The sequence below is a fragment of the Pongo abelii genome, chromosome 5 (genome assembly GCF_028885655.2).
Source record: "Pongo abelii isolate AG06213 chromosome 5, NHGRI_mPonAbe1-v2.0_pri, whole genome shotgun sequence".
Taxonomy (NCBI): domain Eukaryota; kingdom Metazoa; phylum Chordata; class Mammalia; order Primates; family Hominidae; genus Pongo; species Pongo abelii.
Genome location: NC_071990.2, coordinates 101,354,872 through 101,367,940, shown reverse-complemented (window position 1 = coordinate 101,367,940; position 13,069 = coordinate 101,354,872). Strand labels below are relative to the sequence as shown.

The window sequence follows — 13,069 nt, the reverse complement described above, 5'->3', positions numbered from 1 at the left end:
GTGGTTGGAAGGCGCCCAGAACCAGATCTCTAAGTGGCTACAGCCACTGGGGAAATGGCTCCTCCTAGATTAGAGTCCATTAGGTGGATTCCAGTTTTGAAAGATCTACAAAATCTCCGTGCTTGTTTCTTTTTCTTTCTACCCAAAACGTTCACCTCCTCCCCCCAGGTGTTGCCCAGATGTGTAAATAACACCAGAAAGCTCCTGTTGTCCTTCTACGACTATCTTACTGCCATCGGGCGGCAAGGAGGTGGCAGATGTCTGTATTTTTGAACAAACACTCTTAAAGTTGTTCTGAATATCAGCAGAATGGCACACACCCCTCTTCAAAGTATTTATTTTCTCAGTGGCAATTAGCGCCACAAACGAGAGGATGAGTGTCCCGTCACTGGTGTTCTCACTGATTTTTATGGCAGATGAAACAACTCCCTCCAAACACACCTCCAGGAGCCGAATCTGGTCACCGGCAGTACCAAAACCAAGCCGGGAGTCGAGTCTGTTGGGGGTGATTCGTGAGGACAATTGTTTTTAGGACAATTTGACTTTTTCTTGATGCTATCTGTTGTGTTTTCTCAGATGAGAGAAAGAGAAGGCGGTTCAAATTAGAGGGTCTCTAAGAGATAATTAGTCAGCAAGAGTCCTGGTGAGCGTTTGTTTAAACAGCTCCTATTAGGGAACTGTGAGCATCGTTAAGTTCATTCATGTAGACTGTATCCTTCCTGTAAGGAATAATCATGTTGGACTTTTGTTTCCTGAAACAAAACCCGACAAAGAGTTGGCTAATGTTTAAGATAAGGGACTGTTGTGAGCTATGTATCTCTATATATCAATCATTCTATTTTGCCCTGAAATGTAAGCTTTTCCCCTAGTGTCCCCCTAGCTGCTCCCCATAGGAAAACTCCCCGACCGAGCTTTCCACGGTGAAAAAAATCAGCCCCAAACCCAAGCCATTTCGAAAAAGACGCACTTCTTTGGGATTAATTTAAAGACAGTTATTGTATTTATTTCCTCTGGCAATGAATTCCGTGTCGCCATGGTTTCAGAGAAACGAAAAAGAGAAAATAAAGCCCCAAACCGGCCTCGCGCACGCCGTCGGCCAGCGACTGCCAGCGGGATGAGCCTTTGGGCGAACCCGGCTTCCTCCGCCAGTAGACCTAACCCGCCCGCCTGACCTCCGCTGCCTCCGGACGTTCCCGGCTCTGCTGGGCGGCCGCGCTGGACTGAGCGCTCAACCACCCGACCCCAGGGAGCCCGAGGAGCGCAGATCGCGCACGACGTCGGGAAGGCCCGGGAGGCCGCGAGCAGCGGCGGCAACCGGACAGCGCCGACCTGGCACCCTGGGCTCATTAGGAGTCCAGCGGCCGCGCCGGCAGTAAGATTCAGAGCCCGGAGCCTGGGCGCGCGGGGGCGGCTCGGGGCCGACTCGTGTCACTCAGCCGTATTGGCCAATGAGCGCCTCGCCCTTGGCCGCGCCAGGCCAATGGGAGGCTAGGAGGCTTGTGAGTGGCATTGAGGGAGGGCGGGAGAGAGGCGGCCCGGGAGTGAAGTTGAAGCTAAACCCTTAAGCTATAAAGAAGTTACGGGGGGCAGTTTTCGGCTTCCAATTAGGAATAATAGTGAACTGGCTTCGTAGCAACTACGGAGGACCAGGATTCTAAAATCACCTCACTCGTCCCAAAGCTTGCATCCTCTTTCTGCCACGCACCCCTCCTCCGATTCATGATCCAGAAAAGGGAGCCGGGAATGTTCTGCTCCTCTCTGCCGGTGGGAAGCGGAGAGGCCGGCGGAGTCGCTGGGTTGGACGGTAGGCATGAGAACAGTTAAGAGATGGGCGCCCCCGAAACCTCTGCCGCTTGTGGGGACTGAAGGTAGGTGAAGCAGAAGACACCCCGCGCCCGCCCAGCAGCCCCGCAGCCCAGCGGTGGTGTGGGAGAGGCCGCGGCGCCTCCCACCCCTGGGGAGCCTGCGACGGGCTGTCGCGAGCGCGCCACCTGTTAACCTGGCGCTGCCGGGCCCCGCTTGTTGCCGCCCCTGCTGGGCAGCCAGAGCGCTGGGTCGCCTTGGGAGTCCCGAGGGACTTGGTGTGTAAGTGTCACTTTTTGAGGAATCCCTCAGACTTGAGACCCAAGTTAAAGAGGTAGCCAAGGTCCAGATCTGCCAAGGTTGGCAGCTGAAAGGCCCCTGCCGCGCCGTGGAGGAATTCTGATTTGCGGAAACCTGCTTTCCTGGGACTTGCGCCCAGCCTGGGCGCGGACTCGGGGACCTGCGGCGGAAGATCCCTTGCGGGTCTTCAAAAATATGCATTTTGTTGTTTGGGCAGCTTCCCAGGGGTCTGGAGGATGTGGCTGGCATGGGTGAGGGAATGCCAGCATTATTTGCAGGGGGCTTTCTCGCTGCCGATTTACCCGTTTCTTTAAAAACAAACCCAAAACGCCTGGCTAGGCGCACTGAGGCCCTTTCCGGCGGTGTTTTTGGAATTGGGACGAGTGTGTGAATACTTGTGGAGCCGCAGATCTCTTATGCTCTGATGCTGTTGTCTTCACAGGGCCTTGAAAGAGTTGTCTGGGGTTCCTGCTCTTCCCAAAGGGGCTCGAAGATACCTTAAATGCCGCGAGACTGAAGAGCAAACGTCAGGGATTATTATGTCGATTTTCCGAGGACCAGGGTTCGCAGCTCGCAGTAGAAGAAAAGACTGGCTCCTCAGGGGTCCCACTGGCATTTGATACCCCGGACGGCCCCCAGGATTGCCCAAATTCCGTGGATCAGCAACTTTCCTATACTGCATCCCGCATTTTCAAAGAACATATTTTCCGTTCACCCCGGCTGGTCTTTTACTGCCATCAATACACTGTTCTTGGTGCAAATACTTCAGCCTCTTTATTCAAAGTATGTGTTATGTTTTTGCCAAATATGATCTCTAATTGAATATTTATTTTTGGTTTTGGATGAATCTGCGGAGCTTAAGTTGTGAGAAGAAAGGGGGAACAAGACACAATGAAAGAAAAGTCCAAAAATGCTGCCCGGACTAGGAGGGAGAAGGAAAACAGTGAATTTTATGAACTGGCTAAATTACTGCCTTTGCCCTCGGCTATCACCTCGCAGCTGGACAAAGCATCCATAATCAGACTCACGACCAGCTATCTCAAAATGAGAGTGGTATTCCCAGAAGGTAAGTGACTTTGCCCGGATGGAATTTCAAAGGCAGAAGGGGCAGGGGGTTTGCCAGGCAATGAGCCGACACCAGTGACCAGAGAAATGCATACATATTTACATATATATTCTGCAAAGGGAAGTTTAGCTCGGCTGCTTCACTAAGGTCCTCACTGAACTCAGAATTTCTGTCGCTTTTTTGAGGCTCCCTCTACTTCCCCATCAATACTTTCTCTTCAGTCCATCAGATATGTTTGGTTGGGAAGCAGCCCAACAGTCCTTTTGTCAACACTTCAGATACTAGGCTCAATTGAAAGTACTACTAATCCAAACATGACTTTCTTTTTTACTCCTCTTGTTAGAATTTTGTCCAGTAAAAACCAGGAGCACTGCCTAATTCTGTATTTTTTTGCCAGGTGTAGATAGACCCAGGTACCTGGAGCTAGATAGGCCAGATAATAATTTCTCTATACGGCTAAAGCTTTGCAAATCAGTAACACGCATATTTGTGAACAAGTGTGCCTGAATTTACTCAGGTTCTTAAATAAATTCTAAGCAAATTTATTCTGAGTTTTCAAGACATTCGCAGATTCTGAAACTAACTCTGGAGCTTGATGATTTGCAACTGTGGGCTTGATGTTATCTGTAAGATAATAGACTAGTCCTAAAATACATAAGATTGAATTAAGATGGCTAGCCCGCTTAGAAAATATCTTCTGGGTGGCAGGTTGGCAAATAGATCCTGAGAAAATTGTCTTATAACGCCTAGAAATTAGAATAGCTGAGCTGTTGACAGGATTTAAAACTCACATTTAGATTATCAAGATTCACTGTGTGAGGACAGAGCAGCTTTCATAGAACACTGTCCTGTATACAACCATTTACACTTACTAGAAAAGGACACTTTTCTATTTGTCCATCTTTTCCTTTACTTGGATTCAAATAATGCAAACAGATTTTTAAAAATATTTTAGGTATGTCTTTGCTGGGGGAAGGGCATTCAGAAATGTAAAAAAGGGATTACTGAACAAGCAAGCAAACAAAAATCCAAGGGAAAGAATTGTGTTTATTTACAAATGAGAACTTCTGATTTGACCCCAGGAGGTTTTTGTTGTTGTTGATTTTAGATGTTTGGGGTTTGTGGTTTTCCATTAAATGAATGGATGGGCAGGAAACAGTCATTGGGTTTGCAGTTTCACTTTGCTTGATGATGACATAAAAGTTATTATCTAAGTCAAAAAGCCTGCAAAACATGCTCCAAATTAGTGGAGCATACAAAACATGCTCCAAGCTAAAGGAAAACTTTCAAATTATAGTTCAGTTCTACCTTCAAACTACAAGTGATGCTTTAGTCGTTCCCTCCTAAAGCAGTTCCTTGAACAGTTCTTCTCTGACCCTGGAAACAGCAGGGAAAAAAGAAATCAAAGCCTAAAGTACCTGAAAAGTAAAAAAAAAAAAAAAAAAAAAAAAAAAAAAAAAAAAAAGAAAAAAAGAAAGAAAGGAAAAAAAGAAGAAAAAGAATGGGAACTTATATACTAAAAACCACATTTCCCATTCAAACTGTGCTATGAATTGTTGATGGGATAATTACCATTATACCACACTGCCTTCTATTTAAAAAAGAGATCTCGTTGTCTTTTATACTGTCAGTGCCTACTTTATAAAAATAAAGCTATTGCGAACTCCGCTGGCCGCACTGTTCTTAACAGGATTATTAGCAGTGATTTGTCAGCCCCTGCGGTCTCAGTGGGCTCCCTTTCTGCGTGATTTCCAGCCGGTCTCGTCAATTATCGGTGCCGATGTCGCTCGCTGTTTGATCAGAAGCAGCATATGGTGTTGCTTGTGGGGCTGCGAGTAATCGCGGGAGGAGAAGAATAGCAGGGCGGCGCGTTCTGGGGAGGGCATCGAGCCGGCCGGGAGAGCCCGGGGAGTCCCGGCCATGGACGCTAGTTGGCTTGGTGTAGACCCCGGGCAGGCGCAGCTGGGAGGATATCGGGCTGTTTTCTGCTGTTGTTTTGTTTTTGTTTTTAAAAGAGCAAGCCTTTTTGCTTAATTAAGTGCTAACTCTACACATTATAAGTCGCGTTATAAATAAATAGGAACAAAATAAACTCCCACAGCCAACCTCTCGTTATTTTTAAAGAGAGCGCCAATGAAGGCTCCCGCTGGAGTCCTCCTGGTGGCCAGAACGGTCCCCTCTGGCTACTTTAACAGCGACTGTGCTTTCTGCAGCCCCCTCACCTTCCCCCAGCCCCGGACCCCTCCTTTCTCTCCCTTCTGTGGGTGAGTGTGAGTTTACGGGGAGGAGGGGGTGGACGATGTGTGAACTCTGGGCACATCATTTGTTTCTCTAGCTACTGTTGAGCTCATAACTCACCCTCAGCCTCCACCCAGTGAGCTAGACAGGGTCATCAGAACAGCTGGCTCCTAGGGATGAGGTTTTAATTTTGACGGTGGACGAACTTCAAAAACCCCAAGCCCAAACACAGCTCTTTAAAATATTAAAGAACAACAACAACAACAACAACAGCTTTCCAAGGAATAAAATAGTCACAATCGCAAGACCAGGCACAACCTATAGGGGGTGCCAAATTTAAGTTCAGTGCTGACTGAAGGCAGAGAGCGGACAAGATTGGGATCCAAGGCAGTTGGGGAAACTGATCACTTTATATGGATGTAATCTTTTCTAGTGGCGTTAAATGGAATTTGTTGGAAGATGAAATTCATCTTTACGTTTATCTTGAAGCCACCCTAGTACATAGTAGGTCCTCAATACAGCTTTAAGGATGAGATAAAGATAGGTATAAATGTCTTATCACAGGTAATATATGGATTTTATAAGGTATATAATCTAAATAATTATTAATCTTGTGACATAGCTATAGGTATAAAAATGCTGTAAAACTTCAGTTTTGTTCATATACTATTTCATCTCTAACACACTGTAATGCCAAAAGGCTATAAGTTAAATGAACAAACAAAAATCATTTCATAATTATATTTGAAAGAAGAAATATCCTTAAATACACCTTAAATACAGGCAATTTCCTTCCCTTCTCATTTGCCGAATACACTTTTTTTTTTTTCTCCCAAGTCTAGTAGCTTCCTTGTCTGGGGGCAAGTTTCAGCTTTTATTTGCCTGACTAGATGAAATTAAACTGTTTAGGTGAAAATGGTGGAGTGGGAGAACAGACAAATGGAATATGGGTACCTGGAATAATTAAGAATAAAGCATTAGATTGGAGATTTCAGAGAAAAAAGAAAATTAGGAAAGATAACTGAGAAATCACTAACACTTCATATTTGCCAATTAGTGACATATTCTATTCCAAAGTAGCCTTGCAACGAAAAAATTGACGCACATAGAAATGTATAAATCTTTGGTATTATCAAAGCCAGAGGGGCAGGATCTAAAAAATAGCATGACTTTATTTGTGTGCAAAATAGGACAAATTCAACTAGAAAGAAATATATATTTGTTATCCAGCTATAAAGCAGTTTTGGCTGGGGGTGTGGAGGCGTTCATAATAAACTTTGAAAGGATCAGATATATTTTCTAATCTATAGCTATTCAGAATCTTGGTATTATCACATTGCCATTTCATTGACAAGATGTCTTGGAAAAATAAAAATAATCACAGAGTCGAAATTAGTAACTACTCAGGAAAGATCGTCTCTACAAGGGTAATTAAACAAACTTCCACAGATGGTTTCTATAATATTCACCTCAAGATTGAAATTCTTAATGGTGTTATATTTTTTTGAGGCAGAGAACTGAAAAAGAAAAAGAGGCCCCATGTCCCACGTGGGTCGGTGATTTAAGGCTGTTTTTCTTGCTTCTTGGGGAAATGACTGAGCATTAGGTTTCCATGTTTATTTTCTTACAGAAGTTTTTCTCATTTAAAGGCCTTTAAGCACAGTTTACGCTCCATGCTGGTTTTCTGTGTTTAATTCCAGTTTTGATGTTGACTTAAAATGTGGAGTGCAGAACTAAACTCCGTGCAGAGCATTTGCAAGGCAGATTTATATGGTAGAAATTGTAGATCAGATCAATAAAAAAAGAATACCTTTTTCTTTAACGGGAAGGATCACTAATAAAAACAACAAACAACAACAAAAACAGGTATTATAAGCTATGGTGGGATGCTTTCAAGCAGGGTGTAATCACCCGTCTAATGATAAAACGGGGCTGAATTTCTACAGGACAAATCTAATTTCTAGGGGAGTTGTTGTCCAGTTCTAAGAAATCTTGGCAGCTTCCAGCTATTACAGACAGAAATGTGGACGCAGAATGAGAGCCCATAGATTCTCACCGCATTTCTCCGTCCCATCAGGTATTTCTCAGGAAAATGAGGCTTGTACCTTGCTAACACCTAATGATTTTAATGGGCCACCCATTGCCAGTCTCTGATCCGTAAAATTTTAAAATTTTGTGTGGAGGAGGGAGAACCTCAATTATTTAGGAATGGTCCTGCTACTCTGAAAGTGCTAAAACAGTGTCCACGGCAGAGTAAACTTCCTTCCGCTGGTAGCCCCACCGAATAGGCGGTTCCTGCGCCTTGTCACTCTGCCACGGCGGCTCAGGGCCGACAGGGGACAATTATGTCGAGGCCCCCGTCGCGCCTCCCGCACTGCCCGAAGCACGCAGTCAGCCAGGTCTGCGCGGTGTGTCCCATCCTCTGTCCGCGGTGGCCCCAGCCAAGGGCCTAGGTCGTGGCCTCAGCACAGAGTCTCCTCACTCCCCAGGCCGGCCCAGGTGCCGCCCCCTGCCCGCATCAGAGGTCCCGCCGGTGCAGGTGTGTGCCAGCAGCCCCTCCTGCCCTCCCGGCCACTGACCCCGAAGGGCAAGCAGTCGTCTAAACCTTAGGTCCAGATCCAATCTGTTTGGGCAGTTCCCGGGAAGGCGGGTTAGGTGCCATCGTCCGAGTCCCTGCGCCCAGTAGAACCTAAGTGGGATTCGCCCGCGCCTTCGGGCTCGGCCGCGCCAGCGCGGGCCTCTAGGGAGGTGGCATCGCCAAAGCTGGGCCGCATTCGAGGACCCGGAGTCCCAGGGCGACACTAATTGACGTTTTTCGGCCGTCACGCAGGACTGTCTTATGAACGCTGCATGAATTTCGCCCCGTTTTAGTCTGGCCGAACCCCGCCCTCCTTGGGTTTCTGCAGTCTTTTCGCGGCTGGCTCCAACTCGGGCAGCCAGGTTGGCCCGCAGGCTCGATCCCTACGGGAAGCCCAAACTCGGGGGCTGGAGCTTCGCGAAGGCAGAGAGAGAGAGAAAGAGAGAGAGAGAGAGAGAGAGACAGAGAGACAGAGAGACAGAGAGACAGAGAGAGAGATAAAGAGAGAGACAGACAGCGGTGTGACCTTCGGCCTCCACCCCACATTTACAGTAATATTAGTGGATTCCCTGGGCGCGGCCGCGGTGTCTCTGGCACGGGATCAGCAGGCAGGAGAGATCAGGGCACTGCCGTGTGCAGGCACACTCTGTGGGGTCCAGGCTGCTGCATGGAACAAGACCTGGCCCGGCGAGCTCGCCGATGCCCTCAGGTCTACCACACAAGCTCCTTAGCCGGAGAGGGCCCCAGGCAGGGCGGGCAGCAGCGCCAGAGGTGGGGTCGGGTGCGCCTTGGTGCGTGAAGCGGCCTCCTGCCAGTGACTGCTCTAGGAGCTTGATTCGGGCTGGTTGTCCCTTTTTTGCTGTCCCTTTTTTTCTCTAAAGAGCCTGGCCGCGGAGGCGCCCGGAGGCTGAACACGAAGGCCACTCGACGCCTCAGCCCGGGGACGACTTGGACAGTACACATTTAGCGAGGATGCGCAGGCCCGGCAGGATACATGGGATTTGGGGTTTTCAGGATTACCGCCTGGGCCAGACTCTCCTACACACTCTCAAGGGATACACAGTCGGTTGAGACAAGCTGTTCAGGAACCGCAGTGGCCTCGGCCTCGGAGGGCTTTCCCCTCCTCAGTCACCAAGTCGTGGTCAGGTCATGGGACAGCGCCTCCACCACCCTCCCCCATTGCCTACAAGGCACCTCAATTAGTTGGGGAGGTGAAGGTTCCCGGGAAGGACTGCAAGGAGGATACATTTCTATTGAGATGTAGCGTTTATTTATTAAAATAAAGAAAAATTTTAAAAGAACAGAACACACTCTTATCTTCCTCCTCTTCCTGTCAGAGTGAAGGCGGTGCTGATGTCGGGTCTGTAATCTATATTTTGTCAAGGGTATGAAATTCATTCCGAAGGAAAAGCTCTATCAATTTATTTTTGCTGCTTGCAATAACACAGCTGGATGATGCTTTGAGCTCACGCTAGACTGGGGCTCATCATTCATTCGCCAAGAACGGGCCTAAATGGTGCCTGTGGGATTAGGCCAATTTTAGTGGATCTACTTCGCCTCATTTGGTTACTAATTGGTTTCTTGTTTTATAAATCGAAATCTCATTTTCAGGAAATCACAAAACCCGTGCAGTCAGTCCATTGAGGTAATCCTTGGGTCAGGGGGTATTTAAATGGAAATGGCTCAACTGAGCACGGAGGGTAAAGCCACAGTGAAACTTTCCTGAGTTTCACAGGAAATGTGAGCTAGCCCTTTAGATCCATAATAGATACATCCCTTCTAATGCTACTTATGTAAATATGATAAAGCAGACTTTAAGGGAAGAGGGGGGCCTGGGAGAAGCAAAATTTATCAGCTAAGGTTAATGTGGCATTTCTTGGAAATCTTCCAAAATAGATTCTGTTTTCCTTTGTCTTCGGCCACTTTAGCTGAGGAAAATCCTTTTGTCTAAAACCCGATTTAGTTATCGCCTCCCTCACACAGCTCCTTTTCTCCTTTGCAAAACCCCGTTCCCTCGGCCTCACCGAATTACAAGAGAATCTTTAGATCTTGTTCCCACTGTAATCCCGCCGCAAAGGGAGCTGGTTTCCTCCTCATTTTAAACAGACAATCAAAGGATTTGCGAATTTTCTGCGGTAGGTCAAGTGCAGAAACGAAATCTCAGCTCACCCCCTCGCCAACTGAAATTGGGTGTGCCAGAGCGCGTCACCGAAGGCAGGAGGCGAGGGGCTCCAGGGAGAAGGTCTCTACCCCACTTCAAGACTTTAGGGAGGGGGGACCCCTTACTAGGACTTGGGGAGGTTCCTTCGATATTAGATCGGGAAAGCCCGGCAGGTAGACGAGAGTAGCCAGTCCCTTATAAAACATTAACCCAGACACAATCGTAAGATTTCTACAGCGACCAGAAAGAGAAGGCAAACCTCCGGGAAGGCAAAAGGTTCCTTAAAAGGTGGCGGGGGTGGGGCAGGAGAGGGCGAGGGAGGCTCCTGTTAACCTGTGCCGGACAGGTTGTTTATTAACCTGTGGGGAAGTCTCATTTTCCCTCGTAGGCGCATACTAATGAGGCCGAAACCTGAAACAACAAACAGCCTAGGCTGGCGCCGGGAGTTCTGAACTAGAATTTATCCCGAGCCCAGCCTGGGGGATTTTCAGATCATTCTGGTTGGGAGGCCGCTTCGGGGTGTCTTCCAGCCGCTTTGGGAGGCCTTCAAAATGTTAGTTTAAAGACATTTTGTTGGTCTTCAGCGCAGGCTTGGCACCCTTCGGGAGCCGCGCGAGACCTGCCCCCAGTCGCAACGCAGTCTCTGCCCGCTCCGGGCTCGCTCGAGTGCCCCGGCCCTTCGTCCCCACCAAGCTTTGGGGTTTAAGGCCTCCGTAGGCCCCAGAGCGCCCAAGGGCCAGGGTCGCCGGCGTCCTCGGCTTTCCCAACAGTGTCCTTTCTCCTTTCCCCCGTGTGGCCTCCGCAGCCAATCCCTCCTGCCACTCCTTCTGAGTGGGTATGTCGGAGCCGGGATTTAAAAAGAAAAGAGCAGGTCGTGACAGAAACGAAGGAGAATAGGTTGGCTGAAACGGGAAGAGCGATAAATGTGATAAGGCGAAGGGGTGTGTACAGGTGGCTGTGGCGGGGGCCCTCCCAGAACGGTCCAGGAGGACCCCAGGGACCAGGGTAGTGGAGTCACTCCGGGGAGGAAACCTGGGGCGGGCTAAAGAGTTGGGAGGAGTTGACCGGGAGCCAGAGAGGTAGAGGAGTCCCGAGTGCGGGCGGGGAGCATCAGTGTTTGCAGAGTGGTGGGGAAATCGTTAGATTTATTTAGATGTTCAAACAACTAGAAAGACCGGATTTGAGCTTAAGGGGCGTTCACGGTTCCTCCTTACCAAGGCTTTGATCGCTTGCTTAGGAAGCAGCTCCTAGCCAACACCTTTTAAAAAATCCAACTCCATGTTTTATTTTGAAAGATCTGCCCCCAACCTCATATTACAAGGCGAGTGTTCATCATTGTGTACTTCTTGGTGATTTGCTCCTTAACGCAGTAAGTCACCTTTCTGAGGGGTGCGGTGGGGGAGGTCACGTTAAACTTTGTTTAATGGTGTAAGAATAAAAGGATTTAACTACCTAGTTAAAATAATTTTAGCAGCAGCACTATTAAAAAGATAATACCCATAAATAGCTTAGCACAGGTCTTCGAAAGTTTTTTTGCCTTCTTTTTTTTTTCCGCAAAAGGGTACTCTAGCAGACTCCATATTAAATTTTTAAAACTCTGCCACAAGAATCCTGAGAGTTTTATTTTTTTAGGCATCACCAGAGAAAGTTTGCGGCAAAGCCTCCAAAGATCTTAACGGGGAAACACCGAGGAGAGAAAGAGATGGTCTTTGTTAATAGAATACAGTACCTGGAAAGTAGAAAAGTTGAATGAGTCTCAATTCGAGAAGAGAACGAAAATATTACAAAAAGATTGTTAGCACCCAAAGTGACTGACTTGAGAAAAAGCCCATGAGGGTTTTGGTGATAGGGGGGTGGGTAGGGGACATGAGTTGTGTGTAAGGCAGAGGACTAGGAGGGGAAAGGAATAGGAAGATGGGTTGAGCAGGGATGCTGGTAAACGTCAGTCTGGAAATCATCCGCCAGGGAACTAATTTTGCCGAAGGGGATTAAAGCCAGAGGCCAAGGGGAGGAGAGTGGCTAGAAGCCCCGCAGCCAATCAGAAAGCCCGCCAAGGACCGGTTGGACCTGGCCGGTCGTCTCAGGTCGCTGCGGGCTGGCAGTGGCTTTCGCCGGGTGTTGGGACAAGCTCGGCCTCGGGAAATGGATGACGATGAAAACTTTGGGCGAGAAGCAGAGTGCCCTTACTCCCCGTAAACACACTGGTGAACCTACGTGAAAGTTATCGGTGGGGTGCAATGTTGGAAGCTTTTTCCGAGCCTAGGCCACTTGGAGTCCTGCCAGGGGGCCCTTGGCCTGAGAAACCGGGTTTAGTTTAGAAGAGGAAATCTAACCTCTGCTGAGAAGCTGAGAGGACGGACTGAAATGTACACGCTCCCATCCCCCGCTGTCCACGTTGAGAGGGATCCCCTATGGTATCCAGTCAAAGGTCCGGCACTCGGGTAATACAGTCGCGGGACTTGGTCACAAACTGCCTGCCAGGTCCGGGTTCAGTGGCTACAGGATGTTTCTGTGTCTCCACAGGGCTCGGCGAGGCGTGGGGCCACTCAAGTCGGACCAGCCCCCTGGACAACGTCGGCCGAGAACTGGGCTCCCATCTGCTCCAGGTACAGGTGCAGGTCTTCCGGCAGCACATAAGCTTTGAGGGTCTGAGTGCCTGGCCCTGAGTTGAGCTTTTAGTTTCTCAGAAAACAAAAACAAAAACAAAAACAAACAAACAAAAACCCCAAAACAGGGATCTGGACTGCACGTGGCCCTCTCAGAGCCCAAGAGCTGCTGCAAAGTAAAATTTTAGCTTTTGCAGATGATGCCTCAAGAGGCTGAGAGGGAGGCAAGGTGACAAGTGAGAAGTTGGGTTTGGAATGTAGCCCAACGAGGCCCCTAACCAAGGGAGGGGGCACCATTTGTCTCCATTGGGCTGAGG

At 48.4% G+C, this 13,069-nt stretch overlaps 1 protein-coding gene across 1 annotated transcript in view; it reads left to right on the top strand.

Annotated features, from left to right (window-relative positions):
• Positions 1-1,096: 1,096 nt before the first annotated feature.
• SIM1 (SIM bHLH transcription factor 1) overlaps positions 1,097-13,069 on the top strand; it is an 80,247-nt gene continuing 68,274 nt past the window's right edge. The window contains exons 1-3 of the mRNA XM_054557909.2: positions 1,097-1,868; positions 2,546-3,169; positions 12,670-12,752. Of these exons, the coding sequence (XP_054413884.1) occupies positions 2,995-3,169; positions 12,670-12,752 (258 nt within the window). The 5' untranslated portion in view covers positions 1,097-1,868; positions 2,546-2,994. The remainder of the gene's footprint in view (positions 1,869-2,545; positions 3,170-12,669; positions 12,753-13,069) is intronic.